At 44.5% G+C, this 27,819-nt stretch overlaps 1 protein-coding gene across 1 annotated transcript in view; it reads left to right on the forward strand.

Annotated features, from left to right (window-relative positions):
• Window positions 1–25,624, forward strand: part of Pole (DNA polymerase epsilon, catalytic subunit) — a 54,886-nt gene extending 29,262 nt beyond the window's left edge. The window contains exons 30-49 of the mRNA XM_006984092.4: window positions 3,518–3,727; window positions 3,951–4,160; window positions 4,580–4,723; window positions 10,620–10,760; window positions 11,034–11,187; window positions 11,265–11,371; window positions 11,764–11,940; window positions 12,026–12,249; window positions 12,431–12,651; window positions 12,888–13,092; window positions 14,791–14,964; window positions 17,351–17,476; window positions 18,798–18,930; window positions 20,814–20,988; window positions 22,157–22,288; window positions 22,424–22,617; window positions 23,900–24,100; window positions 24,428–24,553; window positions 25,135–25,224; window positions 25,311–25,624. Coding sequence (XP_006984154.1) covers window positions 3,518–3,727; window positions 3,951–4,160; window positions 4,580–4,723; window positions 10,620–10,760; window positions 11,034–11,187; window positions 11,265–11,371; window positions 11,764–11,940; window positions 12,026–12,249; window positions 12,431–12,651; window positions 12,888–13,092; window positions 14,791–14,964; window positions 17,351–17,476; window positions 18,798–18,930; window positions 20,814–20,988; window positions 22,157–22,288; window positions 22,424–22,617; window positions 23,900–24,100; window positions 24,428–24,553; window positions 25,135–25,224; window positions 25,311–25,424 — 3,258 coding nt within the window. The 3' untranslated portion in view covers window positions 25,425–25,624. The remainder of the gene's footprint in view (window positions 1–3,517; window positions 3,728–3,950; window positions 4,161–4,579; window positions 4,724–10,619; window positions 10,761–11,033; window positions 11,188–11,264; window positions 11,372–11,763; window positions 11,941–12,025; window positions 12,250–12,430; window positions 12,652–12,887; window positions 13,093–14,790; window positions 14,965–17,350; window positions 17,477–18,797; window positions 18,931–20,813; window positions 20,989–22,156; window positions 22,289–22,423; window positions 22,618–23,899; window positions 24,101–24,427; window positions 24,554–25,134; window positions 25,225–25,310) is intronic.
• Window positions 25,625–27,819: the final 2,195 nt, after the last annotated feature.

Below are 27,819 nucleotides of genomic sequence, written 5' to 3' on the forward strand. Positions count from 1 at the left end.
GGCAGAGGGCCTGGAGAGATGGATCAGCGGTTCAGAGCACTGGCTGCTCTTCCAGAGGTCATGAGTTCAGTTCCCAGCAACCACATGATGGCTTCTAACCATTTATAATGAGATCTAGCACCCTCTTCACGCATGCAGGCAGAACACTGTATACATAAATAAATCTTAAAAAAAAAAATTATCCAGGCAGTGGTGGCACACGCCTTTAATCCCAGCACTCGGGAGGCAGAGATATGTCTGGATCTCTGTGAGTTTGAGGCCAGCCTGGTCTACAGAGCGAGATCTAGGACAGGCACCAAAACTACACAGAGAAGCCTTGTCTTGAAAACAACAACAACAAAAAATTAGAGGCAGAAAAATTTTCTTTTAAATTTTTATGTGTGTGGTATTTTTGTCTGCATATATGTCTGTGAGGTTCTTACTTGCCTAGTACCATGGAGTCAAGAAGAGGGTGTTGGATTCCCTGAAACTGAAGTTAACAGATGGTTTAAGCCAACATGTGTCTCCTAGTAATTGAACCCAGGTCCTCTGGAAAAGCTCTTAACTGCTGAGCCATCAGCCCCAAGAAAAGTTTTATGGGTTGAAAATTAGAAGTGTAGCTATTTATGTCTTATGCCTATAATCCTAGTAGTTGGGAGGCAGAGACAGGAAGGTGAATATGAGTTCAAGGCCAGGCTGGAGTACAGTATGATGCACTCTATCTCAAAACAAAAGTAAAAGTGAGCTATAAGCCAGAATGTTATAGAGACTCAATAATAGACAATTCCTGAAATAGATTGTGTGTGCGCGTTCTCAAGGCAGGGTTTCTCTGTGTATCCCTGGCTGTCCTGGAACTCCCATTGTAGACCAGACTGGCCTCAAACTTAGAGATCCATCTGCCTGCCTCTGCGTCTCCAGTGCTAGGATTAAAGTCCTATGCCACCATGTTGGCTTATTTTAATTTTTCAGACAGGGCCTTAGGCCAGGCTGGTCTTTAACCCTCTGTGTAGCAGAAGCTGGTCTTGCTTCACTCTCCTGAGTGCAGGGATTTTAAGTGAAGAATATAAATATTTTTACATTAGCAAGCATAAGCATAGTATTTTAAAATTCTGGAATCTGCCAGGCAGTAGTAGCACATGCTTTTAATCCAGTATCTTGGGGAGACGGGCAGGCAGATCTCTGATTTGAGGTCAACCTGGTCTACAGAGCAAGTTCCTGGACAGCCAGGACTACACAAAGAAACTCTGCCTCAAAAAAATAAATAAGTAAAATCTTGAATCTTGTTTTAAGACAGTGTGTCACTAATATAATCCTGACTGGCCTTGAACTCAGTATCTGCTTGCTTCTGCCTCCTGAGTGCTAGGATTAAAGGGCTGTGCCACCATGCCCCCCAACAAATCTTAATCTTCTGTCATTGGCAGGACTCTTAAATTATTGCATTACTTATTTACTTTTATGTAATTGTGTGTTGTATGTATGTGAAGAGTTCTTGGGAAATCAAACTCAGGTTGTCAGATTTGGAGGCCTACTAACCTACTGAGCCATCTTGTGTCTCTACAAGTCTTGATTCACTATATAATTATATATAGTGATTCACTATACAATATATATAGAATATATAATTCTAACAATTATATATTCCTTGAATTCAACCAAAAATTTTCCTGAAGTTTAAAAAATGTTTTTCTGGGGCTGGAGAGATGGCTCAGAGGTTTAGAGCACTGCCTGCTCTTCCAGAGGTCCTGAGTTCAATTCCCAGCAACCACATGGTGGCTCACTACCATCTGTAATGAGATCTGGCGCCCTCCTCTGTATACATAATAAATAAATAAATCTTTAAAAAAAAGAAAAAAAAAAAGGGAATAAGCCATGTTCTTAAAAAAAATGTTTTTCTGAAATAAAAGAAAAACTGACAATTATTTTGGAAAATTTTAACATAAACTCAGTTGATAAATGAGCACATCACAAACTAGTAAAACTATAAAATTAATGTGTATAAGTATTTTGCCTAAATGTATATATGTGCATGATATGCATGCCTGGTGCCACAGAGATTAGAAGAGCCATCTCTCTAGACTCCTAACTAGGTTTTTAAATAGCTACATTTAATGCACAAATAAAATCTTATGCTCCATAATTAGGGGCTAGAGAGATAACTCGGCATGTAAGAGCATAGGCTGCTTGCTCAGATTGTATGCATTAGTGATTAACTCCAGGTCACCAATAATGCTTTGGTGTTGAATTAAGGAAAGAAATAAAATCACTTCCCCTTGGAGTCATTTAACCACAAGCTAGTTCATATATGAATTCTCTACTTAATGCTCTCTGTGTCTTCCATCCTGTCTGTCTGTTGTATGAGTCTGAATCTGTGCCATAAAGTCTGTCTTATAAATTTGTTTGTCCCTGTTGTCTGTCTGTCTGTTTCTGTCTATTGGTCTGTGCAAATGGTATCTGTCTCTATGTATCTGTCCCTAACAAAGGGCTTTTTTCTGTATTTGTTGAACAGCATAGAAAGTATTATGTGGGGAAGGAATGGAGTACTTTATAGAAATATTTAACAGTTTTACAAGGCACCAACTAACCCAGATAATAAACATCATTGTTTATCAACCGGTATCCATAAATGGATGCTTTCAGTTTTTGTGGTAGATTTTAGGAAGTTGCTTTCAACTTCTATATTTGCTGCTTTCAGCAAATGATACATTTGCATTATCTGGGTCAGGGACATGGAAGAGTACCTGATTTAAGATTATAGTTATGCATTAGCTTAAGTTATAAAAGTTGGCTACATGGGAAATTCAAGGCAACTAAGGTTAATTGTTACATTTACATTGCTCTCTTAAAAGCAGGATCAACAGTTACAGTAAGCTAGCAGTCTTGTTCCAATTAACCTCAAGGCATAATAATTAATAATAATAATGAGAAAACACTTATTCTTAGCTGGTTCTGTTGTAGACGTGTAATTACAGCTACTGGGAAGGTTGAGGCAAGAGGATCCTAAGTTCAAAGCCAACCTGAGCTATAGAGTGCAATTCTATCAAAAAAAAAAAAAAAATGAAAAAGAACCATTAAAACAGTTCTGTCTTGGGAAACACTCACATTTGGGTGGATGTTGTTTTCCTAAGTGCCCTCTTCTTTTCTCCCTTAATACTTATGCTTAAATTAACTATGTTAAAACTTCAGCTCTGACTCAAAGCAACCTTGTAAAAAGGACTCACCAATACACACATCTTTTGAATGAATTACCATTCTCTAATAAATAATTGGAAAACTTAGAATGGACAGCTTCCTTTGGAGAATTAAGACAAATGATCTAATTCCAATGCTTCTAAACAAAGACAGGCATATCTCTGGGAGTTCTAGACCAGCTTGATCTACATAGAGAGTTCCAAGGTAGAGCTACATATTGAGATCCTTTTTTTTTTTTAAAGTTGTTAGTCTATTAGCCCATTTCAGCAGATGTACAGTGTTAGAATTCTGTGACAGAATTTACCAGATTGAGATTCTGAATTAATAAGTCTTGGTTGTGTCTCCCCAGATTGTGATGGCACAGGCTTCAGAAAACAATCTGAGTGTCTGCACTCCAGACATCGAGGACTTTGGACTCACAAAGCCATACCACTCTGCAGTCCCAGTTGCTACTAAGAGGAAGCGAGTCTGGGAGAGCCAAGAGGAGTCTCAGGATATTGCACTAACTGTGCCCTGGCAAGAGGTCTTGGGGCAGCCTCCCTCCCTCGGAACTACCCAAGTAAGAAACAAGGAAGCCAGAAGGGATGTGGGAAAGTTGCTCTGGCACTCTGTCTCGTAGAGGTCTGCTACATAGTGTGGGGATCCTAAGGCAAATCCTGTCCCTGGAACAAGTTGCGGAAATGCCTAAGTGTTAGAGAGCATTTGAAACTCCAGAAGCTTAGGAATAAAAAGCAGGCTGTTGGAGAAAGGTGTCAGCAATTGTGCATTGTTATCTGTCCCAGGAAGAGTGGTTGGTCTGGCTCCAGTTCCACAAGAAAAAGTGGCAGCTACAGGCCCAACAGCGCCTGGCCCGCAGGAAGAAGCAACGTCTAGAGTCAACAGAGGATGTGCCAAGGCTTGGGGCTATCCGAGAGGGACCTGCCACGGGGCTGGGAAGCTTTTTGCGACGGACTGCCCGAAGTATTCTGGACCTTCCATGGCAGATTGTACAGGTGTGGGCCTTCATCCATGGGAGTGGCAAGATGTTGAGAGCAGTCCTTTATGGGCTCAAAAGAGGGAGTGTGCAGCCAGTCCTGCAGTATAAGATGGAAGATAAGAAAGGCCTTCAGTAGGCTGGTTGGCAGTGGCACACACCTTTAATTCCAGCACTTGGGAGCCAGAGCCGGGCAGATCTCTGAGTTTGAGGCCAGCCTGGTCTACAGAGCGAGATCCAGAAAATGCACCAAAGCTATGTAGAGAAACCCTGTCTCAGAGGGGAAAAAAGGCCTTCAGCTTCCTGCCTATCCCTATCATAGGGGTCCTGTACATAGAGGGGATGTGGGCAAGGCTGGAGGCTGCTTGGGAGGTGGCCTGTTCACAGGTGTCAGTATGTTATGTGATTATGTGCTATGTATTCTGCATTTCCTCCTAGATCAGTGAGACCAACCAGGCTGGTCTCTTCAGGCTATGGGCCATCATCGGCAGTGACTTGCACTGCATCAAGCTGAGCATCTCTCGAGTATTCTATGTGAACCAGCGGGTAGCCAAAGCAGAGGAAGGACCTTCATATCGAAAGGTAGGGAAGCCACTGGTATTGCTGGTCACCTCTGAGGCATCTCCACATGATGGAGGCCACACAAAGAATTGATCAAGAGCATGGACTTGCAGACCCAAAGTGAGCCATGTGGTCTTGTTTCCATCTCCCAGTACATTATTGATACTGGGATCTTGTGAAGAGTTAATTGAAACCATGTCTATGAATGTTCAGTGCTGCAAGCTGCAAAAATATATGAAGTAGGATTTCAGCTGATTATGACAAGCTAATACCTGGAAGAAGCCAAGAGCCTTCCAGAGGTCAAGCTGAGGCTCAAGGAATCTTGCTGATACTGGCTTTTGATTATTAGCCATTTGTTACTTTGAATTTCTCATGTGCTGTTGTAGCTTTTCCATCATTCTTTGGGCACAGTTTCCCCTCTACTAAGGAATATTTAGATAACCTTCTGAGCAGTATCACAGCCAGGATCCCTAATTTCAGGCCTTTCTGTAATTATTGTCATTAGCAGCATCTGTCCAGGACCATCCCCAGAGGGATGAAAGTATCTTATCAGAGATACCTCTGTACTCTCTAGGAACAGACTTAAGCATCCAGACTATCTGTTTGAGAAGGCCTGGTGGATGTGCTAATTAAGCCTAACTTTCTTCTTTCCAAAGTCTTATCTCTAGTTTTAGATCCACCCTTAACAATTAACTCAGAACTAAAGGGTTCCAACTTACAGGTACATCTAGCTGTGATGGAAGTTGCCTAGCCAAGTTGCCTAGCGACCTAGCACACTTGCCAGAAAAGGCAGGAGCAGAGATAGCTTGGAGAGATAAGGGCCAAAGGGATAAAAAGGCAGTTTTATTTTCAGAGAACGACGAGACGAAGAAGAGAATGGAAGAACTAGATGGGTAAGAACTGGAGAGGAACGAACTGCAATGGGGAAGGACTAGATTGAAGAGCTAAAAGAGAGTACTAGAGGAACAAGCTGGAAGATGAGGAAGAGCCAGATAAGGAAGAACAAGATGAGGAAGAAGGAGATGAGAGAGGAGCTAAGATGGGAAGGAACTAGATGAATGAGAACCTAAATGAGGCAGAACTTAAGATGAGAGAATTAAGATAGAACTTAGAGGATAGCAGATAAATATAGAGAAAAATCAGGCAAGAAAGAAGCTAGGCATGAGAGCAGAATAGAAGCTGTGTAGAGAGAGAACTAACTCAGAAGAATAAAGTGTATGGACTAAAGAGTTTCGTGTACGTAAATTCATTTCTTATCAAAGATTTAATTGTCAGCTGATTGTAGATTCTTCCCAGACCCTAGGAGGGGACTATTGAGGGGCTGGACCCCCATAGTCTTCGATAGTTCAGGAATAGGGGCTGCTGCTCTCCATCAACCTGATGAGCAGGAGAGGATTGGATAGAGGTTGCAAGTAGTTTCTGTAAGTACTGTTGTAGTTACCAGCATTATTGGGATATAAGTTTACCTACTATATAGCCTATTCATTGGAAGAATATAATTCAGTGGTTTTTTGTGAATTCATGGTAATATGACTATAGTCAAAATTTCAGACTTCATCATCCCCAAAAGAAGCCTGTATTTCTCAATTGCCTCTGTCCTCTGCAGCCCTAGGCAACCAACCACTATCCCATTTTCTGCCTATTCACAACATCTCAGAAATGTAGTCATACTTTAGGTTCTTTGCAGAGATTCAGAAGATTTTGAGGAAGCTGTATTTATGTGACATCTCAGTTGGAGTGACCCACTTGACTCAGAATGTTAACTTAGGCCAAAGCTGGTTTATGTTACAGTCTGCTCAGAGTTGGACATTAACTATATACAAGGAACACCTGGGTGAGGTACAAAATTGTAGATGAAAAATGTGAGGTCTGATTTCAGTCCATTGACTTGGTGAAACGTGAGCCTAGAAAGTGGGCAGGGTTTATCAGGATAATAGACACATGAGACTGATGGGTTTCCATATGTGTAGAGCTGTGTATAGTGATTGTAGATTATAGAGAGTGTCTACACTACTAAACTCCTTTTCCTTTGTGATTATCTGCTCCCTCTGGAGAAACTCAGTTTCACTGTGTGCATTGGGATTTGGTGATGACTGTTACCTCCTGGGGGTTTCAGGATGGAGGTTCTCTACTCTGCCCTTTCTGTGTAAGAACTTTGTATAGCAGTTAGAATTGAATCTTTTTCAGGATGGAGGTATTCATTGAGACAGGCACTCATATAGTTCGAGCTGGCCTTGAGTTTGCTATGAAACTAAGGCTAGCCGGGTGGTGGTGGTGCACACCTTTAATCTCAGCACTTGGGAGGCAGAGCCAGGCGGATCTCTATGAGTTTAAGGCCAGGAGTGAGGTCCAGGACAGGCACCAAAGCTACACAGAGAAACCCTTTCTCAAAAAACAAAAACAAAAAAAAACACCTGAGGCTAGCCTTCAATTCCTGATCCTCCTGCCTCCATCTGCCAAATGCTGGGATTATAGGCCCCTGTTACCTACTTAGCTCATGAATTATGTTTTTGTCAATGCTAGAAATCAAACCCAGGGTCTAATGAATTCCTAGGCCCACACTCTATTTTCCCCCACCCCCAGCACAGAGATAAACTAGTTTCTTCCTTAAAAAGTGAGATATTTACTATTTTGCCCTTAAACTATATTATTTCCAGGGTAATGAATGGCAAGTAGATTTTTTTTCTTTCCTTCCTTCCTTCCTTCCTTCCTTCCTTCCTTCCTTTTTTTTTTTTTTATGCTTAAAAAGTATTTCAGGGCTGGAGAGATGGCTCAGCAGTTAAAAGCAATGGCTGTTCTTCAGAGGACCTTGGTTCACTTCCCAGCACCCACATGGCAGCTCACAACTATCTGTAATTAAAGTTACAGAGGATCTGACACCCTCACACAGACATTCATGAAGTCAAAACACCAATGCACATTGAATGAATGAATGAATGAAGGAAGGAAGGAAGGAAGGAATTGCTATGAGCCTGGGTGGAATGGTCCTTACTTATTATCCCAACACTCAGGATGCCAGGGCAGGAGGATTTCAAGTTCAAGACCAGTCTGGGTTACATAGCAAGACTCTTATCTTAAAAACAAACAATTAAAAAACAATGTTACTCTGAACTTAGGAATGCATGTATTGTTGTTTAGTATCTTTTTTTTTTCTCTTTTTTTTTTTTTTTAAGATTTATTTATTTTATGTCTGTGAGTGCTCTGTCTGCATGTGCCAGAAAAGGGCATCAGAGCCCCACTATAGGTGGTTGCTAGCTACCATATGGTTGCTGGGAATTGAACTCAGGACCTCTGAAAGAGCATCCAGTGCTCTTGACCACTGAGTCATCTCTCCAGCCCTATTGTTTAGTATCTTATAATCAATTACAGCCTGCATTACCTGATGCAATAAATAACATAGTTGTGGATTGATTTCCATCAGTTTTGAAAAATGTGTCTACCTGAATCACTCGCATCACCATCCAGGTAGACATTACCACCTCCCTAGAGCGTATTTGTCCACCCCGCCATACTACTAGTGTGTGAGGTCCACATTTATGTAACTACAGATGCATTTGACCTATTAGAGCTTCGTGTCAATGTGTCGTTCCATAGATGCTATAATTACCTTTCTGAGTCATGGTATCTGATATTGGCCCAGGTGTTGTTTGTATCAGTGGAGACGTATTAAGATATAAACTACACATCCAGTGTGTACACAGTCCTTGTCAGCAACATCAAGTAGTCTGTAGGATGAGCTGGGGATTTCCCTTTTTTGTCTTTTCCATTTCCTACCTCTCCATTTTCCAGTTAGCTATTAAAGAAACAACTATCACCAGCTTGGTTTTATTTTTCCAGGCTTTGTTTTGTTTATTTAAATACAATAAAATGGTCTTTTTAAGGTAATGCTGCATGGGTGATGGTGGCCAGGGTTGCATGACATTCAAGATACAAAACATTTCTGTCATCCTTAAATCACCATGCTATGGTTTCTTTTCACCCCCATCCTTGGACACTGGTCTCTGTCCCTTGTAGTCAGAAGTTTTCCTGTTTCCCACCCAGTCCCTCAGCTGCTTGGACCCAAGTAAACACACAGAGGCTTATATTACTTAAAACTATATGGCCCATTGGCTCAGGCTTTTCGCTAGCTAGCTCTTAGAACTTAACTCTTGATCATTTCTGTTAATTGATGCATTGCCACATGGCTTCGTGGCTTACGGTACTTTCACATCTTGCTTCTTCTAGCAGCAACTCGAAGCATCTGCTCCACTCTCCTTTTTTTTCTCTCTCCAGTTCAAATGTACCGCCTAACCTTATTCTGCCTTACCATTAGCCAAACAGCTTTATTTATCAACCAATCAGAGCAACACATATTCACAGCATACAGAAAGTCATCCCATAGCAGTCCCTATAGCATTACCTTTTTAGAATGCCCTTTTATGGGATCATATTGTACTCTGAAATTTGAATCTGGCTGCTTTCATGTAGTTTGCCATTAAGATTTGCCAGAGGGGAAGACGAGGAACTGTTTGCTAGTTGGTGCTCTGTAAGCTATCTATCTTCTTTGTTGTTGTTGTTGTTGTTTTTGTTTTTGTTTTTGTTTTGTTTTGTTTTGTTTTTGTTTTTCGAGACAGGGTTTCTCTGTGTAGCTTTGCACCTGTCCTGGAACTCGCTCTGTAGCCCAGGCTGGCCTCGAACTCACAGAGATCCACCTGGCTCTGCCTTCCAAGTGCTGGGATTAAAGGTGTGTACTACCACCACCTGGCACCTTTTTTTATTCTGAGGCCTCATGACACTGCTTCATGCATGTATTTAGTGGGAACGAGAGTAGATGGTGACTACTTGGTTGTAAAAATCTTTTTTCAGTTTTTTGTTTGTTTGTTGTTTTCTCTTGTGTTTTTTTTTTTTTTTTTTTTTTGGTTTGGTTTGGTGCCTCTTGTGCAGATTTTGTTATTTTATTGAAGCAGTTTTATTACATTGGCCCATTTTATTCTCAGCTGTCGTTCCTCAGCCTCTGCTGGGATTACAGGTGTATGAACCATCCTGTCTAGTTCATGGTAGGCCACAGATATAGCTGCCATAAAGCTTTTATTAATTGTAATGTGTGAGTCATCCCAGGGCTAGCATTTGATGATTCTCTTCTCCCTTGAGAATTATTCATTTTTCCCTGATTGTTACATCAAGAAATGTATTCCATAGTGGACATTTTGCATTTGATATTGTGAAACTTTGGGCATTTATATGAAAAAAAGTCCTTGGGCTGGTGAAATGGCTCAGTGAGTAAAGGGGATTGCTTACAAGCCTCTCTGAGCCCACATGGTCGTAGAGAACAGAGTCCTTCAAGTTCTTGTCTTCTGACCTCAACCTGCACACACACACACACCCAATAGATAAATAAATGGTTTTCTTTTTTAAGTTGTTTAATCCTGTAGAGAATGTTGAGGCAGCCAATCCAGTTAATTTAGACCCCAAGTTCAATCTTGCCTTTTTTGTATAAAGGTTCTGTTGTCAGCTCAATTTTCAAGTCCTTTGTGTTCCTCTGAGCATGTCTGTATGTATTTGCATCTTGAGTGAGGCTGTGAGGCTGGGGTTTGAGTTGGCTTGTGAAGATAATGAACAGTGTGTCTCCTCTCCATGAGGAGACATGTACCCAGTACACACATAGGGTTGCCCCATCAGCTCCCTTCTAGTTCTCTGGCCAGAAAAGTGTATTTTTCTGTGAGTTTTAGGTACCTACAAATTCCAGAAAAGTGTTGATGATGCCTCAGTTGGAAAGCATTCATGATTTTCCCAGATGCCTCAGGTTGCTGTTTTAGATTATGCCTTGGTCTTTTAATTGTGATCCTTGAAGCAGGTGAACTGACCATCTTGGGTCCTGAAAGCCCTGGGTCAGTGGTCCACTCTAGACTGGCAGGCTCATCACTACAATTGTCACCAGGTGAATCGGGCTCTTCCTCGTTCCAACATGGTCTACAATCTCTATGAGTATTCAGTACCAGAGGACATGTACCAAGAACACATCAACGAGATCAACACTGAGTTGTCAGCACCAGACATTGAGGGCGTGTATGAGACTCAGGTGATTGTCTCCCTGGCCACTGATACTTGGGTAAAGATGAAGCTGGATGATAAGAAAAGAGATCCCATAAGGAATCGGGCAGGGGATAGTAGCTGAATTAAATAGTCGTGGGCATGGGTTGGGGAAGCCACATAGGAAAGTAGCTCTCAGCAGCATGTCTACCTATGGTGGCCTCTTCTGAGTGAAGACAGGCTGTGCTGGGATGTGTGGCCTCAAATTGAGCTGTAGTGCTAGAGTCTTCCATTTGGCCCAACACACTACCCATTCTTCCAGGTCCCGTTGTTATTCCGGGCCCTTGTACAGCTGGGCTGTGTGTGTGTAGTCAACAAACAGCTGGTAAGGCACCTTTCAGGATGGGAAGCTGAAACCTTTGCCCTCGAGCACCTAGAAATGCGTTCACTGGCTCAGTTCAGCTACTTGGAACCAGGTATGGCCCCACCAACAGCCCTATCACCTGCTCTGCCCCCCTTGCATCTCAGGCAACGGGTTTACTTTCTTCTACAGGGAGTATCCGCCACATCTACCTGTACCACCACTCACAGGGCCACAAGGCACTCTTTGGTGTCTTTATCCCCTCTCAGCGAAGAGCATCTGTGTTTGTATTGGATACTGTGAGTCCTTGGGCACAGGGCACATGAGAATATGTGGGTCAGGTGGGATATGGGGAAGAAAGACACTCCTCTTGCCATTCAATTAGAAATAGAAAGGTGGGCTGGTATACACCTTTAATCACAGCACTTGGGAAGCAGAGGCAAATGGATCTATAGGTTCAAGGTCTGCCTAGTCTACAGAGTGAGTTCCAGGACAGCCAGGGCTACACAGAGATACTGTGTCTCAAAAACCAAAAAAGGAAAAAAAAATAGAAAGGAGTGACTATTCAGCTTCTCTCTCTCTCTCTCTCTCTCTCTCTCTCTCTCTCTCTCTCTCTCTCTCTCTCTCTCACACACACACACACACACACACACACACACACACAGTAGCCTAACAGTTGGTGTTTGCCTAGGTGCGCAGCAACCAAATGCCCAGCCTCAGTGCCCTGTACTCAGCAGAACATAGCCTGCTACTGGAGAAGGTGGACCCCAAGCTCCTCCCTCCCCCCAAACACACCTTTGAAGTTCGTGCTGAAACCAACCTGAAGACGATCTGCAGAGCTATCCAACGCTTCCTGCTTGCCTATAAGGTAAGAGAACTTGGGGTCCAGTGGTGGGAGTTTCCCATCCCAAGGCTTTGCCCACTGAGCCCATTCTGCCTTCTGCTCAACCCAGGAAGAACGCCGGGGGCCCACACTCATCGCTGTCCAGTCTAACTGGGAGCTGTGTAGACTGGCCAGTGAGATTCCTGTCTTAGAGGAGTTCCCACTGGTGCCTGTCCGAGTGGCTGACAAGATCAGCTATGGAGTTCTGGACTGGCAGCGCCATGGAGCCCGCCGAATGATCTGGCACTACCTCAATTTAGACACTTGCCTTTCACAGGCTTTTGAGATGAGCAGGTGAGGAATAGGGTGTAGCTCAGTAGTAGAACTTAGCTAGAAAGTGCGATTCCCAGTACCACACACACCAGAAGAGAGATAAGTAAGTGAGGCCATAGGCTGGGTGCCTACAGGTGTTACTCTGTGGGTGGTCCCTAAATGATGCTAGTGTGCTTTAGACTGAACCTGTACCCCTGTGCAGGTATTTCCACATCCCCGTTGGGAACCTACCAGAAGACATTTCCACCTTTGGCTCCGACCTTTTTTTTGCACGCCACCTCCAGCGCCACAACCACCTGCTTTGGCTGTCTCCTACCTCTCGGCCTGACCTGGGTGGGAAGGAAGCTGATGACAATCGCCTTGTCATGGAGTTTGATGATCGAGCCACTGTGGAAATCAATAGTCCTGGCTGTTATTCCACTGGTGAGTGAGAGAAGGGAAAGATAGGTACTTCCACCCCACCATTTAATGACTCCTTATCACATGGAGCTCAGTGCTCAACGATGTGGAATAAGCCCAAAGGCAAGTCTTGAGAAATGGGTACCAGCAAGTCAGATGTCATGTGCCATGTCTGACCTCACTAGGCAGCACTGACCAGCTCAGCCTGAGAGATGATCCTAGTGCTGGCTAGGGTACATGGACAAACTGTTTCCTTGCAGTGTGCGTGGAGTTGGACATTCAAAATCTGGCAGTCAACACCATCCTCCAGTCCCACCATATCAATGACATGGAGGGGGCTGGCAGCATGGGCATCAGCTTCGATGTGATTCAGCAGGCCTCCCTAGAGGACATGGTCACAGGCAATCAAGCTGCCAATGCCCCAGCCAGCTATGATGAGACAGCCCTCTGCTCTAGCACCTTCAGGTATCTACCCTCATGTAATGTGCTACCTTCCTAGACAAGGCAACAGGGCGATGGCAACCTCCACTTTAGAATGCCAAAGCCAAAGTAAGCAATACATTTTTTTATTTTTTGACAGGATCTTTATGTAGCCCTTGATGGTCTGGGACTCACTATGTAGACTAGGCTGGCCTCGAATTTATAGAGATCCACATACCTCTGCCTTCCAAGTGCTGGGATTAAAGGCATATACCACACATCGCCTTTTTTTTTTCTTAAGATTATTATTTCAGTTGTGTGTATGTGCATGTGAGTGTAGGTGCCCACAGAGACCAGAGGAGTTGGATACCCTGGAACGGGAGTTACAGGAGGTTGTAAAACATTGGTGTGGGTGTTGGGAATTGAACTCCAGTCCCTGTAGAGGAGTAGTACATGCTCTTAACTGCTGTGCCTTCTCCAGTGTCAGAATTAGCATCCCTGAGATGTCTCTTCCTTGAGTCATACTGCAATCAAGGGTCCCCATGTCCCTGAGCATACCCTGCCTAGTTACTAGTAGGCAATACAAGTGCTACCATCTGACCTTTTGAGGCCAGAAGCTTTTCTCATGAAGAACATTTTAATACATAATTGTTTTCAGTGTAATCAAAGAAGTATCTGCAGGAAATTCCCAGGGCACCCAGCCTAGTGAGTCATAGTAGCCAGAATCATCTGTCAGGTATGGTCAGCCCTGGCTCCTAGTAATGGAACAGTGTATATTGCAGAGTGGTTCCTTTGTGCCACAAATGTATAGCACTTTCACTCTGCCGATATTCCCATAGACCTGCAAAGTAGTGTAGTCTTCACCCATGCTAGAAATGACAAAGCCAAACTCAGAGGGTCTGAGGTCTTGATGTGTTGTTCCTGTGGCTGAGTATGAGGTAGTCATTTCATGTCTGTGATTCGAAAACACGTATTTCAGCCCTGTTGCCTCCAAATGGAAAGAAAAAAGGAATTGCTAAGGTAAGAAGTAGGCTAGGAGGGCTGAGAGCAGAGTTGTGGCAGAAAAAAAATATTTCAACCCTGAGCAGCAGGTGAAGATCAGACACAGATGATAGAGACTACCAGTTGAGAGAAGTGGGTATTTGTACAGGAAGCCATAAAAGTGGCTGCAGCATCTTGGCTCAGATACTCTGGCTCCTCCATGACTCAAGTCCAGTTTGTGCTACCTGAGTGTTAAATTGGCCCCAGGAACCTCCCCTATATCTCACTGGTGTCTAGAAAACCCAACTTGGGCTAGTCCCTGGTTCTTTACATGGAAGGCACATAATCAACTCTATGATTCTTCATTCCTACTCTTCTGACAGTGATACCCCACCCCATCTCAAAAAAAAAAAAAGGCATATACTATTATTGCAAAGGACATGAGTTTATTCCCATGTTGAGTAGTATCTGATATCTCTGGCTTCTATGGGCACCTATACTCACTGTACATTCTCTCACAGCTATATGTAAGTTTCTAAAAATTAAAAAAGTCTTAAGGACAAAAGCCTATCATATGTCTTCTTGTCCAGGTGTGGTGAGCAAGTTAGGGAGTTATATAGAGAAAAGTGGTAAGGAGGTGAAGCCCACAAGTTATGGGACCAAGGAATGAAATTTAGACAAAGGCAGTTAGGGATTATGAGAAAGGACAGTGATGCCAGCAGCAACATATGGTATTGGTCATCATCCTTTGCCATCTTTCAGGATCCTGAAGAGCATGGTAGTTGGCTGGGTAAAGGAGATCACACAGTACCACAATATCTATGCTGACAATCAGGTTATGCACTTCTACCGCTGGCTCCAGTCACCATGTTCTCTGCTCCATGACCCAGCCTTGCACCGGACACTACACAATATGATGAAGAAGCTCTTCTTGCAGTGAGTGTTCACCCCGGGCTATGGGCTGAGGGGCACAAGCCAAGTGGCTATGGGAAGCATAGAGCCCAGGGCAAGCTTAGCTACTATTGTGGCTCTGTGCATTCATCTTTCCAGAAAGCTAGGTAAAGCATCATAGTACTACTTCCTTTTTGTATTAATGTGTTCTCATGCACCTTGTTTGTTTTAGTAATGCACCATGGCTGAGTGTAGTGGTCCATGCCTTTAACCTCAACGGTTGGGCAGAGGCAAGTGCATCTCTGTGAGTTCAAGGCCAGACTGGTCTACATGTTAGTACCAGGCCAGCCAGGACTAATAGTGAGATCCTGTCTCAAAAACAAAAGGAAACACCTTACACTTAAGTGTGAATGTACCATACTAATGTACAATCAGCTATGTCTAATGTTGTGATATTAGAAGTAATGAATGAGTCAACATTGGAACCATGACTCTAGCAAGTGATTAGGTACACTTGCTGCTCTTGCAGAGAACTTAGGTTCATTTCTCAGCATCTATGTGGTGGCTCACAACCGTCCATAAGGCCAATTCCAAGAGATCTGACACTCTCTTCTGGGCTTCTGGCCTTTGCTGACACTGCACACATACAGTATATTTAACATATGTGCAAGCAAAACACTCCTAAAAATAAATCTAAAAAGAACGGTTTTCTTTTTTTAAAGCGAGATTGTGAAGTTAGATGGGTAGGGAGGTGGAGGAGGAGGAAGGGAAAGAGTATCAAAATACATTGTAGGAAATTCTTTTTGGTTTTTCCATTTTTCCAGTTTCTCTATATAGCCCTAGCTGTCCTGGAACTCATTCTGTAGACCAGTAGACCACACTGGCCTTAAACTCAGAGAACTGCCTGCCTCTTGAGAGCTAGGATTAAAGGTGTTTGCCACCACCACTAGGCTGGGCTGTAAGAAATTCTTAGGATTGCCGGGCGGTGGTGGCGCACGCCTTTAATCCCAGCACTCGGGAGGCAGAGCCAGGTGGATCTCTGTGAGTTCGAGGCCAGCCTGGGCTACCAAGTGAGTCCCAGGAATGGCGCAAAGCTACACAGAGAAACCCTGTCTCGAAAAAAAAAAAAAGAAATTCTTAGGATAAATAAAAACATCTTTTAAAAAAAAACTTTTTGTTGTTGTTGTTGTTTGTTTGTTTCAAGACAGTTTCTCTGTGTAGCCCTAGCTGTCCTAGAACTCTCTGTAGACCACACTGGCCTCAAACTCACAGATCCTCCTGTCTCTGCCTCCCAAGTGCTGGGATTAAAGGCGTGCACCACCACCACCACCACCAGGCTCACAACCAGTCTTTTGAAGAAGAAAAAAAAAGGAAGGAAAAAAAGAAAAGAAAAAACCTGAATGAAGGTCATACATGGTGGCTATCTATTACCATTGTTTCTGCTATTTTTCTGCCATGCTGAATATAACCAAACTCCCGTCTAAAATCAGGGGAGGTGGGTCTTGCTCTGCCATGGTGATGATACCTGTAGTCACAGCTACTCAGGAAGCTGAGGCATGAGGATTGCCAGAGTTCTAAAGTTCAGGGTCAGGCCTAGTAGTGGAGCCAGACCTCATCTGTTTTTATTTTGTTTTTTAATATGTATGTTTTTAGCAGATCTTTCTTTGGACCGCCAGCTCTCTAGTAATGACATGGAGACTTTTATTTAATTATGAAAGCTTGGCCTTAGCTTAGGCTTGTTCCCAACTAGTTTTTAAAACTTAAAGTAACCAGTTAATATTAACGTATGTTCTGCCACATGGCTTGTTACCTCTCCTCAGTACTGTATGTCCGTAAGTCTGACTTCCTCATATGACTGGCAAATCTCCCACCTCAGATTCTTTCTCAGAGTTCCTGTCTCTTCCCAGAAGTCCCACCTATCCTCTCCTGCCTAGCTGTTGGCCATTCAGCTCTTTATTAAACCAATCAGAAAGTGCCTTAGGAAGGTGAGGAAGGGCAGAGACACATCTTGACACCGTACAAAGAGATTACCCCAACATGTATGAGTGTTTTGCCTTCATGTATATCTTCATGTGTAATGTCTGGTACCCAGAGGGGCCAGAAAAAGTGTAACGGGTCCCCCAGAACTGGAGTTATAGATGGTTGTGAGCATCCGTATAAGTGCTGGGAATCAAACCTAGGTCCTGTGGAAGAGGACCAAAACTCTTAACCATTTAGCCTTCTCTCCAGCCCCTAAACCTCATCTTAAAAGACAGAAATCTCTTCTTTATTGCTTTTGGGTCCTGAGTCTGCTCTTTTGCTCATTCTAAGTATAGTTAGGATACTTCTTGTTTCAGTATCACCATGGTCTTCTTCATGGTTTCTCTTCATATTTTCTGGCTTCATTTTCTACCAGGGCATCTCCTCCATTAATTATAAACTTACTCTACAGGCTCATTGCTGAGTTCAAGCGGCTGGGGTCATCAGTCATCTATGCCAACTTCAATCGCATCATCCTTTGTACAAAGAAGCGCCGGATAGAGGATGCCCTTGCCTATGTGGAATATATCACCAACAGGTTAGTGTCGGGGACATCTTGTTGATGCAGCTGCCGTGGCTTTGGAGAGATGCTTGGAGGGTAAGCGTACACCAAGGGTCAAGCTCTGCAGCATGAAGAAGTGGCAGCTTACATTACTGTTTATCTGTGGTGGACAAATCAGATATAAAGCATGTTGTTCAAGTCTGAAATAGTCAAGGAATACCTGCTGTTTATAAGACAGTTCTATAGAGCGCTATTGCATAAAGGTCACAAAAACTCTTCACAGATGGGGGCATGGGCACATGGGAGTGTTCTGATTCCAGGCAGTCATTCATTTGGAGCTCTCAATTGCTGGACCCCATGTTGTACCTTTGGCTTCAGGCAGTGATCTCTGCTTAGACGAATCATATCCCCAAGTCTATTTGGGCCCAGAGGCTCCAATGTAGATAAGATAAAGTCTTCAGGTTTTGGTTTTGGTTTTGGTTTGGTTTTGAGAGGGGATGGGGGGGAGTTGGCCAGAGCAGAAGAGGTTATCAATCAGATCTTTGGAGCTAGAGTTACAGGACTTTGTGAGCCACCCAATATTAACTCCAATTCTGATAGAACAATAAACATTAACAGCAAACACTCATACACATCAAGATTAATAAATCTTTAAAAGAGAGAGACAGGTGGCAGTGGCGCGTGCCTTTAATCCTGGCACTCAGGAGGCAAAGGCAGGCGGATCTCTATGAGTTCGAGGCCAGCCTGGGCTACAGAGTGAGTTCCAGGAAAGGTTCCAAAGCTACACAGAGAAACCCTGTCTCAAAAAGAGAAAGAGAGGGAGAGAAGTCTGTTTAGGATCTCCCAAGGGTGGGATTAGTGATAGAGGCCAACTTGGCTAGTTGTGGTAAGAATGAAGAAAACTGCCAGGCAGTAGAGGCACACGACTTGAATCCCAGCACTTGGGAGGCATAGGCAAGCAGATCTATGTGAGTTTGAGGCCAGCCTGGTCTACAGAGTGAGTTCCAGGACAGGCTCCAAAAGCTACGCAGAGAAACCCTGTCTCGGGGGGGGGGGGGGGATGAAGAAAACTTACAGGTGCTTGAAAGCAGGAAGCGATGTTGCCAGTGATGTGCACCTGATCTAAGTTAGAGACTCCACTGAGCTTGGGCCTGCCCTGGCTTCCCTCTTGGTCACCTTTATTCCTCAGACAGCTGTCCCCAGGCAACTTCTTCAGTATCCTAAAAGTTTGAGGGACTGTCTGAATCCACTTGATGTTCGCTTATAAGTTAAAAAAGGAGTGCATGGCTACAAAGGAAAAGGAAGAATAAGGAAAGCTGTGATGTCACTTCAGTGGTTTCTGTCTGGCTTCTTGCAGCATCCATTCTAAAGAGATCTTCCATTCCCTGACAATCTCTTTCTCTCGATGCTGGGAATTTCTTCTCTGGATGGATCCATCCAACTATGGTGGAATCAAAGGAAAAGTTCCATCTAGTATTCACTGTGGACAGGTAAGAAACCTAGGTCTGGTTCCACATATGTATGGGGCTACATTCACCTATGTGACAGGTACTGGGGCCTCTCATCAATAGTGGCAAAGAGCTGACTCCACCCAGTTCATCAGCTTATAGGAAAAGTTGAAGGCATAGTGTTAGCCCTAGTATAGCATGAATCTTAATAGTTCTTATTAATAAAAACAAACCTGGAGCCAAGTATTGGGGTGAACACTGGAAAATCAGAGAGACAGAACAAGCCACAGTTAACCTCACTTGGCCCACATCTCAACTGATCTTGTTTCCTCAGACTGGAAGCCTCTGTGTCCTCATATCTGAATGGCTCTCAGCTGAACTGTGCTGCTTAAAACCTAAAAGCTTAACCAGCCAAATGCTTCTAGTTTCTGGTCTTCATGCCTTATATATCTTTCCTTTCTACCATCACTCCCTGGGATTAAAGGCGTGTGTCACCATGCCTGGCCATTTCCAATGTGGCCTTGAATTTACAGAGATCCAGAGGGATTTCTGCCTCTGGAATGCTAGGATTAAAGGTGTGTGTGCCACCATTTTTTCTAACCTTTGTATCTAGTGGCTGTTCTGTCTCTGACCCCAGATAAGTTTATTAGGGTGCACAATATTTTGGGGAACACAACTCCATCACATCCTAGTATGGGCAAAGAGCTTTCCATGAGGCAGAAATTGGCAACATTCATGAAAAAGGGAGGAGGGGGAGCCGTGGAGACACAAAGTCAGAGGTGGCAAGAGAACAGACACCTTGGGAGCTGGAACAGCTCAGGCAGATGGGTGTCTGGGCAGTAGTTTCAGGTGCTCACAGAGAGCTGGCAGTGCTCACTTTTTGCACAGGATGGGATTCAGCATTAGTGGAGATGGAAATTCTGGCATCTACTTGCCCCCTCTCAGAATAACATACTACAGGGGGAAAAAGCAGGCAGAGTCAGTTCAGGGGAGGGACGCCAGTGCAGAGTTGTTAAAAGATGGGATCCAGAAGCTAGCAGGTGGATTTGGTGATGCACAGTGTGAGCCATACCTGTGGGTGAATGGAGGTTGCAGCAAGGAGCCATGTGGGGCAAGGGGTTGGCATTTGTGTAATGCCAATACAGGTGATCACCTCATGCTAGAGTGGAGTACCCAGGGAGTAGGCTGAAACAACAGACCTTCACTCTCCATGGGGTCTTCACAGATAGCCGAAAAGGGAGGCACTGGCCAGCAGGAAGAGTAGAAGCTGGGGTCTCCGTAAGGGAATCTGGGGGGGACAAGGACAAGGCTTCCTTAGATAACATGTATCCAACGCCTGGACAGGAGCAGTTTTCATTAGAGTTGCGACTAGGAGGTAGACCTCACTGAGGGAAGAAAGGAAATGTGGCCATCAGGATATTGGCATAGTGTTAGTGTCTGTGTGTAGAAGTGAATTCACCCTGGCAGGAACACAGGCACCCAGTCAAGTTGGGTCTGTGGAAAAATTGTCACCAACTCTAGAAGAGGTTCTGCTTTGTGAGATGGGTTCTGACTGTGTAGCTTAGGCTGGCCTTGAAATTCTTATCTCCAGTGACTCTGCCTTAGCATCCTGAATATAGAGCCACAGGTTCAAGGTACCACTCCCAGCTAAAGAAGACATTATTAAGTTCAGAGGAAGAAGCTGGTCACTGGGAAGTTCTGGTTGGTTGGCCCTGTTGGGAGGGAGAGTTGGATAATTTTGAAGTGTCCCCTAAAAGTAAATGAGAATTCTAACTCCCAGTCACCCTAGTGAGCTAGACATGCTCCATGGAGCCCTGGTCTTGCAGTGTCAGAATCCAGGAGACCAGGCTAGAGGAGTCCTGTCTGCTGTGTCTTGTTATTATATGTTGTTGCCATGGTGAAAATAGGGGTTCTCTTTGTTACAGCAAGACTCCCAGGAAAAGGAGGAAACCAAGGATGAGGAAGATGAGGAAGAGGATGAGGAGGAAGAGGGTATGGAGGAATCTGAGGTTGAGGACCTACTGGAGAACAACTGGAACATTCTGCAGTTTTTGCCACAGGCAGCCTCTTGCCAGAGCTACTTCCTCATGATTGTTTCAGGTGAGTCAAGCTGAAGCTGGACAACCAGCTGAGTAATTGAAAATGGTTCTGGCTTCTTGGTGTGGAGAGGAAAATTGTCGGAAATTTCAGCTTGGTGGAGCTGCTGCTTTCTTTACCTGTTCCAGCATGGGGAACTGAAGGCAGATGATGAAAGAGCTCTCTGTCTTCTCTCTAGGCCTCGTAAGCAGCTGCCCCAGAGTGTCCCAAAGGTGTTTCCCAGTTTTATTTCTAGTAGGTTCATGGCTAATATCCTTGGGAACATGTATATTAACACAGTAATGAGGCTGACCTCTGGGGCTTCACTAACTAGAAAACTCTTATACCTTGAAAGTATTTGTAGACCTGGTTATCATGTTCAGTAAGCATAAGAATTGGACTGTTTTTGTAATTCAATGCCACTCATTAAAACAGAAAAACTAGTGATGAGCATGGTCATTAGACTGTTGGCAGATAGACAGGACTTCTCACACACCCCACAGGTCTGTACCAACAGTTGGTTTCATTTGTGATTACTTATGTCTTTGTCTACTTCTTTTGAGCCTTCACCGAGACAGGTAGTCTCAAGAAATATTCTAGGTTAGCCAGGTGGTGGTGGCATAATGCCTTTAATGTCAGTACTCAGGAGGCAGAGGTAGGACCTCGAGTTCAAGGCCAGTCTGGTCTACAGAGCAAGTTCCAGGAAAGCCAGAGCTACACAGAGAAACCCTGTCTCAAAAAACCCAAAAAAGAAAGGAAGAAATATTCCAGGTATGTGGGTTCAGATTTTAGGATACTGTCAGCATTTGCTGTTAAGGATCTATTTTCACATACTATCCTTGTTGTTCTATTTATTCACTTTTCTAGGGATGAATTCAGACATCAGCAACTTCTTTGTTTGTTTTGGTTTGGTTTTGTTCTTGTTTTTTTAAGCCAAGCTTTTTCTGTATAGCCCTTACTGTTTTGGAACTTGCTCTATAGACCAGGCTGGCCTCAAACTCAGAGTCTGTCTCCCGAGTGCTGGGCACTACCTAACTATAAGTTCCTTTCTTATATCCAGTTCTAGCAATGACATTTCAGATGAGTGTGTCTGACCATATGGCCAACCACAGGGCTTCTTCAAATTCTAGGGTATTTTTCAACACAAAACTGACTCTGAGGTCCTGTGCCCTATATCTGCCTCTCTCTGCAGCATACATCGTGGCTGTGTACCATAGCATGAAGAATGAATTGAGACACACTGTCCCAGGCAGTACCCCTGTGAAGAGGAAGGGGGCTAGCCAGTTCTCCCAAGAGGCTAACGGGGCAGCTGGAGCCCTTCCTGGTGAGCATTCCCTGGTCACAGAAGGATGCTGCTACGTGCTATGGCTTGATTTCTGTGTGCCTCAGATGGTACAGGCAAATGGGTAAGATATCCACTGCCAGCTGAATCTGCCCCTTAGCACTCTCTCTTTCCCAGGAATGGTCACCTTCTCTCAAAATTATGTGGCAAATGAGCTCACTCAGAGCTTCTTCACCATCACTCAGAAAATTCAGAAGAAAGTCACAGGCTCTCGGAACTCCACTGAGCCCTCAGAGATGTTCCCTGTCCTCCCTGGTTCACACTTGCTGCTCAATAATCCTGCTCTGGAGTTCATCAAATATGTGTGCAAGGTGAGGGCAGGTTCAAATCCTTTAGTCATTTCATCAGGATTTGCTGGGTCCCTATCACATGCAACCATTGTTGAGGCATTTGGGCTGAGGCATTATAAGGAAGCCCCTCTAATAGCTCTCAGCCTGACAGTGAACCATAAGGGACTGGTCACTTCAGAGATGTTCTGCCATGAGGCACTCGGAGGGACCTGGAACCAGGCCAGAGGCTCTGGGGTAGGAGAGATGGTATGCTGAGAAAGTTACAGTGGAAGGAGTTCATGGATCACCTGCCACCAGTGGGCCTGATGAGCCAGAGCAGACCTCTGAGACCAAATGAGGTGACAGAGCTTGTTTTCTGGGAAAGGCAGGCCAGCATGGTGAGATGATATTACCAGTGACCATGTGGGTCATTGCTCAAAGCACTTATTGTTCGTTGTGCCATCTGAGCGTCCCAGCGCTTCACTCTGAGGCTGAACACTGAATATCAAATGACTACACCTTAGGGTTTAACATAGTGAGCTAGGAATGTTTCTTCTCCACAAATACACTTTGGACAGTCACTGACCCACCTTTCCCAGAAAACAAGCTGGGATGAACTGCACTTTGGGATCTGTCCATTTGTAGTTCATCTTTGCAGTCTGCACAAGTTTCCTGTCTGAACATAAGGGTATCCAGTTCCAGAGCCTTTTTCCATTGAGGAATGTTTACACCTTTTTGGAAGTTTAATTGGACTGGGCATGATGGCTCACTTCTGCAGTCCCAGCACTAGAGAAGGCTGAGGTATGCAGGAAGATCATAGTTTAAAGACAGCCTGTATCTTCAAAGCGCTATAGAGTAAGACTCTTTGTCTTTAAGAAAAATAATAACAAAAAACTTAATTGGCCTTATCTGTGCTTTATTTTTGGATTCTGAATTTTTTCAATATTGATGGGTTCATCTGGCACACATAGAGGGTTTTGTGTCCTTTCTCATGGTGGCTAATGGCCTATGTCTTTGTATTGGGTCAGTATTGGGGTGATGCTGACCTCCTAAGACAAGTTAGGTGTCCTCCCTCTTTGGTTTCTGGAAGGTATTGTGTAGAATCACTGTTTCTTGCCTGAAATGTTTAATATGTTCATCAGTAAAGTCTCCACTCACTAACAGAGAGTTGCTACTGTAGAGAATCAGTTCATCCTGAGTGTTCCAGATGGGAATAGGAAGGGCTAAGGTGGTGCTGAGAAATGGGCTTAAAAGAGGTACTTGGTCCAGCCAAAGTGGCAGAAAGGCCTAGGAGCTACTTCATGATGGGCTGTGGTCACCATAGGTATTGTCCCTGGATACAAACATCACAAATCAGGTGAATAAGCTGAACCGAGACCTACTTCGCCTGGTAGACGTTGGTGAATTCTCTGAAGAGGCCCAGTTCAGAGACCCCTGCCACTCCTACGTGCTCCCTGAGGTGATTTGCCACAGCTGTAATTTCTGCCGAGACCTGGACCTGTGCAAAGATTCCTCCTTCTCTCAGGTAAGCTCAGCTGGTGATCAGAACCTCTAAATGTCCAAAGTGGTTGGGACATGTAGCCCAACCTGTAGTATCTAACCTACTGCCCCTTGTGGATTAAAAATAGGCCACCCCCAAGCCATTCCACTGTAACATGTTAGAAAATTGTTTTGTAAAGGTCTGATCAGCACAAATGAAAGGTTCAGGCAGCCAAGAGCAGTGATGGTTACCTTTGCCCCAGCAATCCTCTCTGTGACATCTTCCCTTTACACCAGCCCAGTGTGCTATTGCCCAGGTGGACCATGGCTACCACTCACACTGACTTCTCAGCCTTCTTCCCCACTCTCCTAGGATGGGGCCATCCTCCCTCAGTGGCTCTGCTCCAATTGTCAGGCCCCCTACGACTCAGCTGCCATTGAGTCAGCCTTGGTGGAAGTCCTGCAGAGGAAACTGATGGCCTTCACACTACAGGACCTGGTGAGCTCCCCAGTCCACCCAGGAGTTTCCAGACACTATCAGCATTTTAGGGAAGCCAAGAGCATGCTTGGATCCTGAGTCTTGCCTCCAAGGGACAGCCCCAGGAGTCAGTCTTCATCCATGCACCCAGCTCATTAATTCTGTCCACATCTGTTGGTTCCTTCTGTGGGCACTTTCATCCATCCAGTGGAGGGAGGTAGACAATAGACAGGAAACGGGTCAGCGGTAGGGTGCAAGAGCAGAGCAGAGAAAGCTTTGGCAGCACTTTATGAGCACCTGAGCAAAGTCCATGGTTATATCCCTGGGCAGCTGTTGGGACAGAGCCAGTTGGGACATAGGACACCCCCAGGCCTTGGTAATCTAGGTTGGGGATACCCACAGCAAGGAGGAAGGAGCTGGCAAGATTTGAATAAATCTTGAATTTCATCAAGGCACTGAGTCCTGATGAGACTTCAATAGGGAAATAAACTTACCAGTGGGTTCATGAAGGTTCCCTCCTCAACAAGGCTGAAAGGCTACAGATAGGATCCAGTGTGATAGCGGTTTGAGCCAAGATCAGTAGTGCTGCTTCCTTGTTTTAGGTATGCCTGAAGTGCCGTGGTATGAAAGAGACCCATATGCCTGTGTACTGCAGTTGTGCCGGGGACTTTGTTCTCACCATCCACATTGAGGTGGGCCGTTCTCACAGACACACTGGATCATTTGCCCCTCCTATCTGAGTAGAACCCAGAGTCATTGTGTCTCTTTGCTCCTACAGGTCTTCATGGAACAGATTAGAATCTTCCAGAATATTGCCAAGCACTACAGTATGTCATACCTCCAGGAGACCATAGAATGGCTGCTACAAACAAGCCCTTTATCAAACTGTTAGCAAGCCTAGGCATAAGACAAGGTACTTTAATGCCTGCTCCAGATGGCTGAACCACTGACCACCTGACTTTTCCAAACTCATAACTACAGTCCAGGAATACCAGAGAGAATACTTTCAGGGAGCTTCAGGGTGTCATAAACAAGCAGGAGCAGGGAATGCCTGTCCTCAGCTGCCTGCTAAATAAACATGTTTGAAACTTCTTTGCGCTTCCATAACAGCTTTCTTTTGCCTTCTATTCTAAGCCTGAAATACGTTCTGAGATGAGGTGAGGGGGTGTGGGCAGAGAGGATGCAGTAACTGGTACAGAGCCCTGACCATAACAGAGTCTTGCTTATTTTCAGACAAAAGGTCCTTTCTCTCAACTTCATGGAAGTAGAATTTGAGCTGCTTTCTGGGAAATCCAGGTCCTAAACATGTGGAGACCCAACATTTTTGCTTCAGAGCAAAGTCTGAGGAGGGTTGTCACCCAGTGTCTTGAGTGAGACCTGGGGCTCTGTCCCAAGATGGGCTGAGATGGGCCTGAAAGGTAGAGCATCGCTGACCTACCTAGTCTATGTGGAAAACCCACTCTTTGTCCACCAGAACTATAGCAAGGACCTTATAAGCCTGAGGCCCACAAGCAAAGGATTTTTAAGTGACATTTATCATAAACTTGAACACCCTGTATAAGACAGATTTTTTTAAAGAAATGCCTTCTCACATGCAAGATTTTAGTCTGAACTGTTGAGGGAAGGAGGAAAGGAGGGAAAGCAGTTATGTGAGGTTTCAGAGAGATTTGTTGAGGGCTTGTACTCAGTCACCACTTGTTCCTCAGGACATCAGAGACCTGGAACACTGAAGCTGGCACCCTCTTAAAGGGTTTAATCTCTAGACTTTTTAAGAATATGATGCCCAGCCAGGCGGTGGTGGCACACACCTTTAATCCCAGCACTTGGGAGGCAGAGCCAGGCCGATCTCTGAGTTCAAGCCTGGTCTACAAAGTGAGATCCAGGACAGGCCCCAAAGCTACACAGAGAAACTGTCTCAAAAAAAAAAAAAAAAAAGAAAGAAAGAAAAAGAAAAAAGAAAAGGAAAAGATGCCCTCAGCACTGCAAAGTGGTGGTGGCATAAGTAGCTGTTCTCACCTCTACTGATATTGACCCATCTGCTAGATGAGCAGAGCCTTTCATTAATCTCAGGAAATAAGAGAACTCATGCATCTCACTGAGCTAAATGTAGTCCTTGTCTACTGCTGCTTTCTGGCCCCAGCCAGTTTACCAGGGCAGTGGCCAAAGCATCAAACTCAGAAACCCAAAATAATAGCTACAGGGAGATGGGAAACCCTACCGAACTTAGGTGTATGAATATTTTGCCTGAATGTATGTGTATGCACATACATTCAGAAGAAAGCATTGGTTCCCCTGGAACTGAAGTTATGGACGGTAATGAGCTACCATGTAGGTGCTGGAAACCAAATTCCATCCCCTGAAAGAGCAGTGAGTGATCCTAACTGCTTAGTCACCTCTCCAGCCCCCTACAATTTCCTCTTCTTAGCTTACTATTTTGTATTTGCACTGGGAGCCTCAGTCTCTGAAAGGAAAGTTTAATATCTATCATCTGTCCATCAGGAACTAGTCTAAACCTTGATGAGCTCAGGCTGTCTGTAGGGAGAAACCTGATATGTACTTGATCTTCCCTGTTTGGAATGTGGACTGAGTTGGCAGTGCTGGGACCTTCTGAATGGAAATCAAATCAAATTAGGAAGATGGGGGAGGAGGGAGATGGTTAACTATGCTTCCTGGATCTCTGGCCCTAAAAGGCATTGGCTTGTTTCCCAGCAGAGCCATCCTATAGCAACACAAGGTAGGTCACAGCAATCATAGATACCACTCAGCCTGGGTTCACTCGGAGGTCAGTTTAGGGATTCTGAAATAGAAAACTGCATCTCTAGCCCTGGTTGTTAAGCTGTAGCTAGAGACCCAACTGGAAAGGGCAGTTTGTCTAAAACTATAACTGGACATCTTATAACTAAACATGGAGGAAGTTAAACATATTTGGTGGCCTGTGGACCAAGGAAGGCTCTGGGGGTATTGAGAGCTAGTGTCCTTCCAAGCATCCTATCAACACTTGGTGTGACAACTAGAGGCACACACAAGCATGCAATCTTCAGGTAATGTGGGCAGAAACTGAAGGGTCTCCTTCCTAGCCACTAGACCACTTAGTGTGCTGGTCTAAGCTAGGATACCTTCTGGTGGCATTCAGCATAGACCAGGGAACCAAGATCCAGGCTCCCAACAGGTTTTGCCCAGCCAGTCACACCACAAACAGCAAAGATGCAGTAACTAGATTACCCCAGCCCTGATGTTAGTGCTGGCTTTGTCCTCTACCCACTCACTGTCCTCACCCCGTCACAGGG

The sequence above is a fragment of the Peromyscus maniculatus genome, chromosome 23 (genome assembly GCF_049852395.1).
Source record: "Peromyscus maniculatus bairdii isolate BWxNUB_F1_BW_parent chromosome 23, HU_Pman_BW_mat_3.1, whole genome shotgun sequence".
NCBI lineage: Eukaryota > Metazoa > Chordata > Mammalia > Rodentia > Cricetidae > Peromyscus > Peromyscus maniculatus.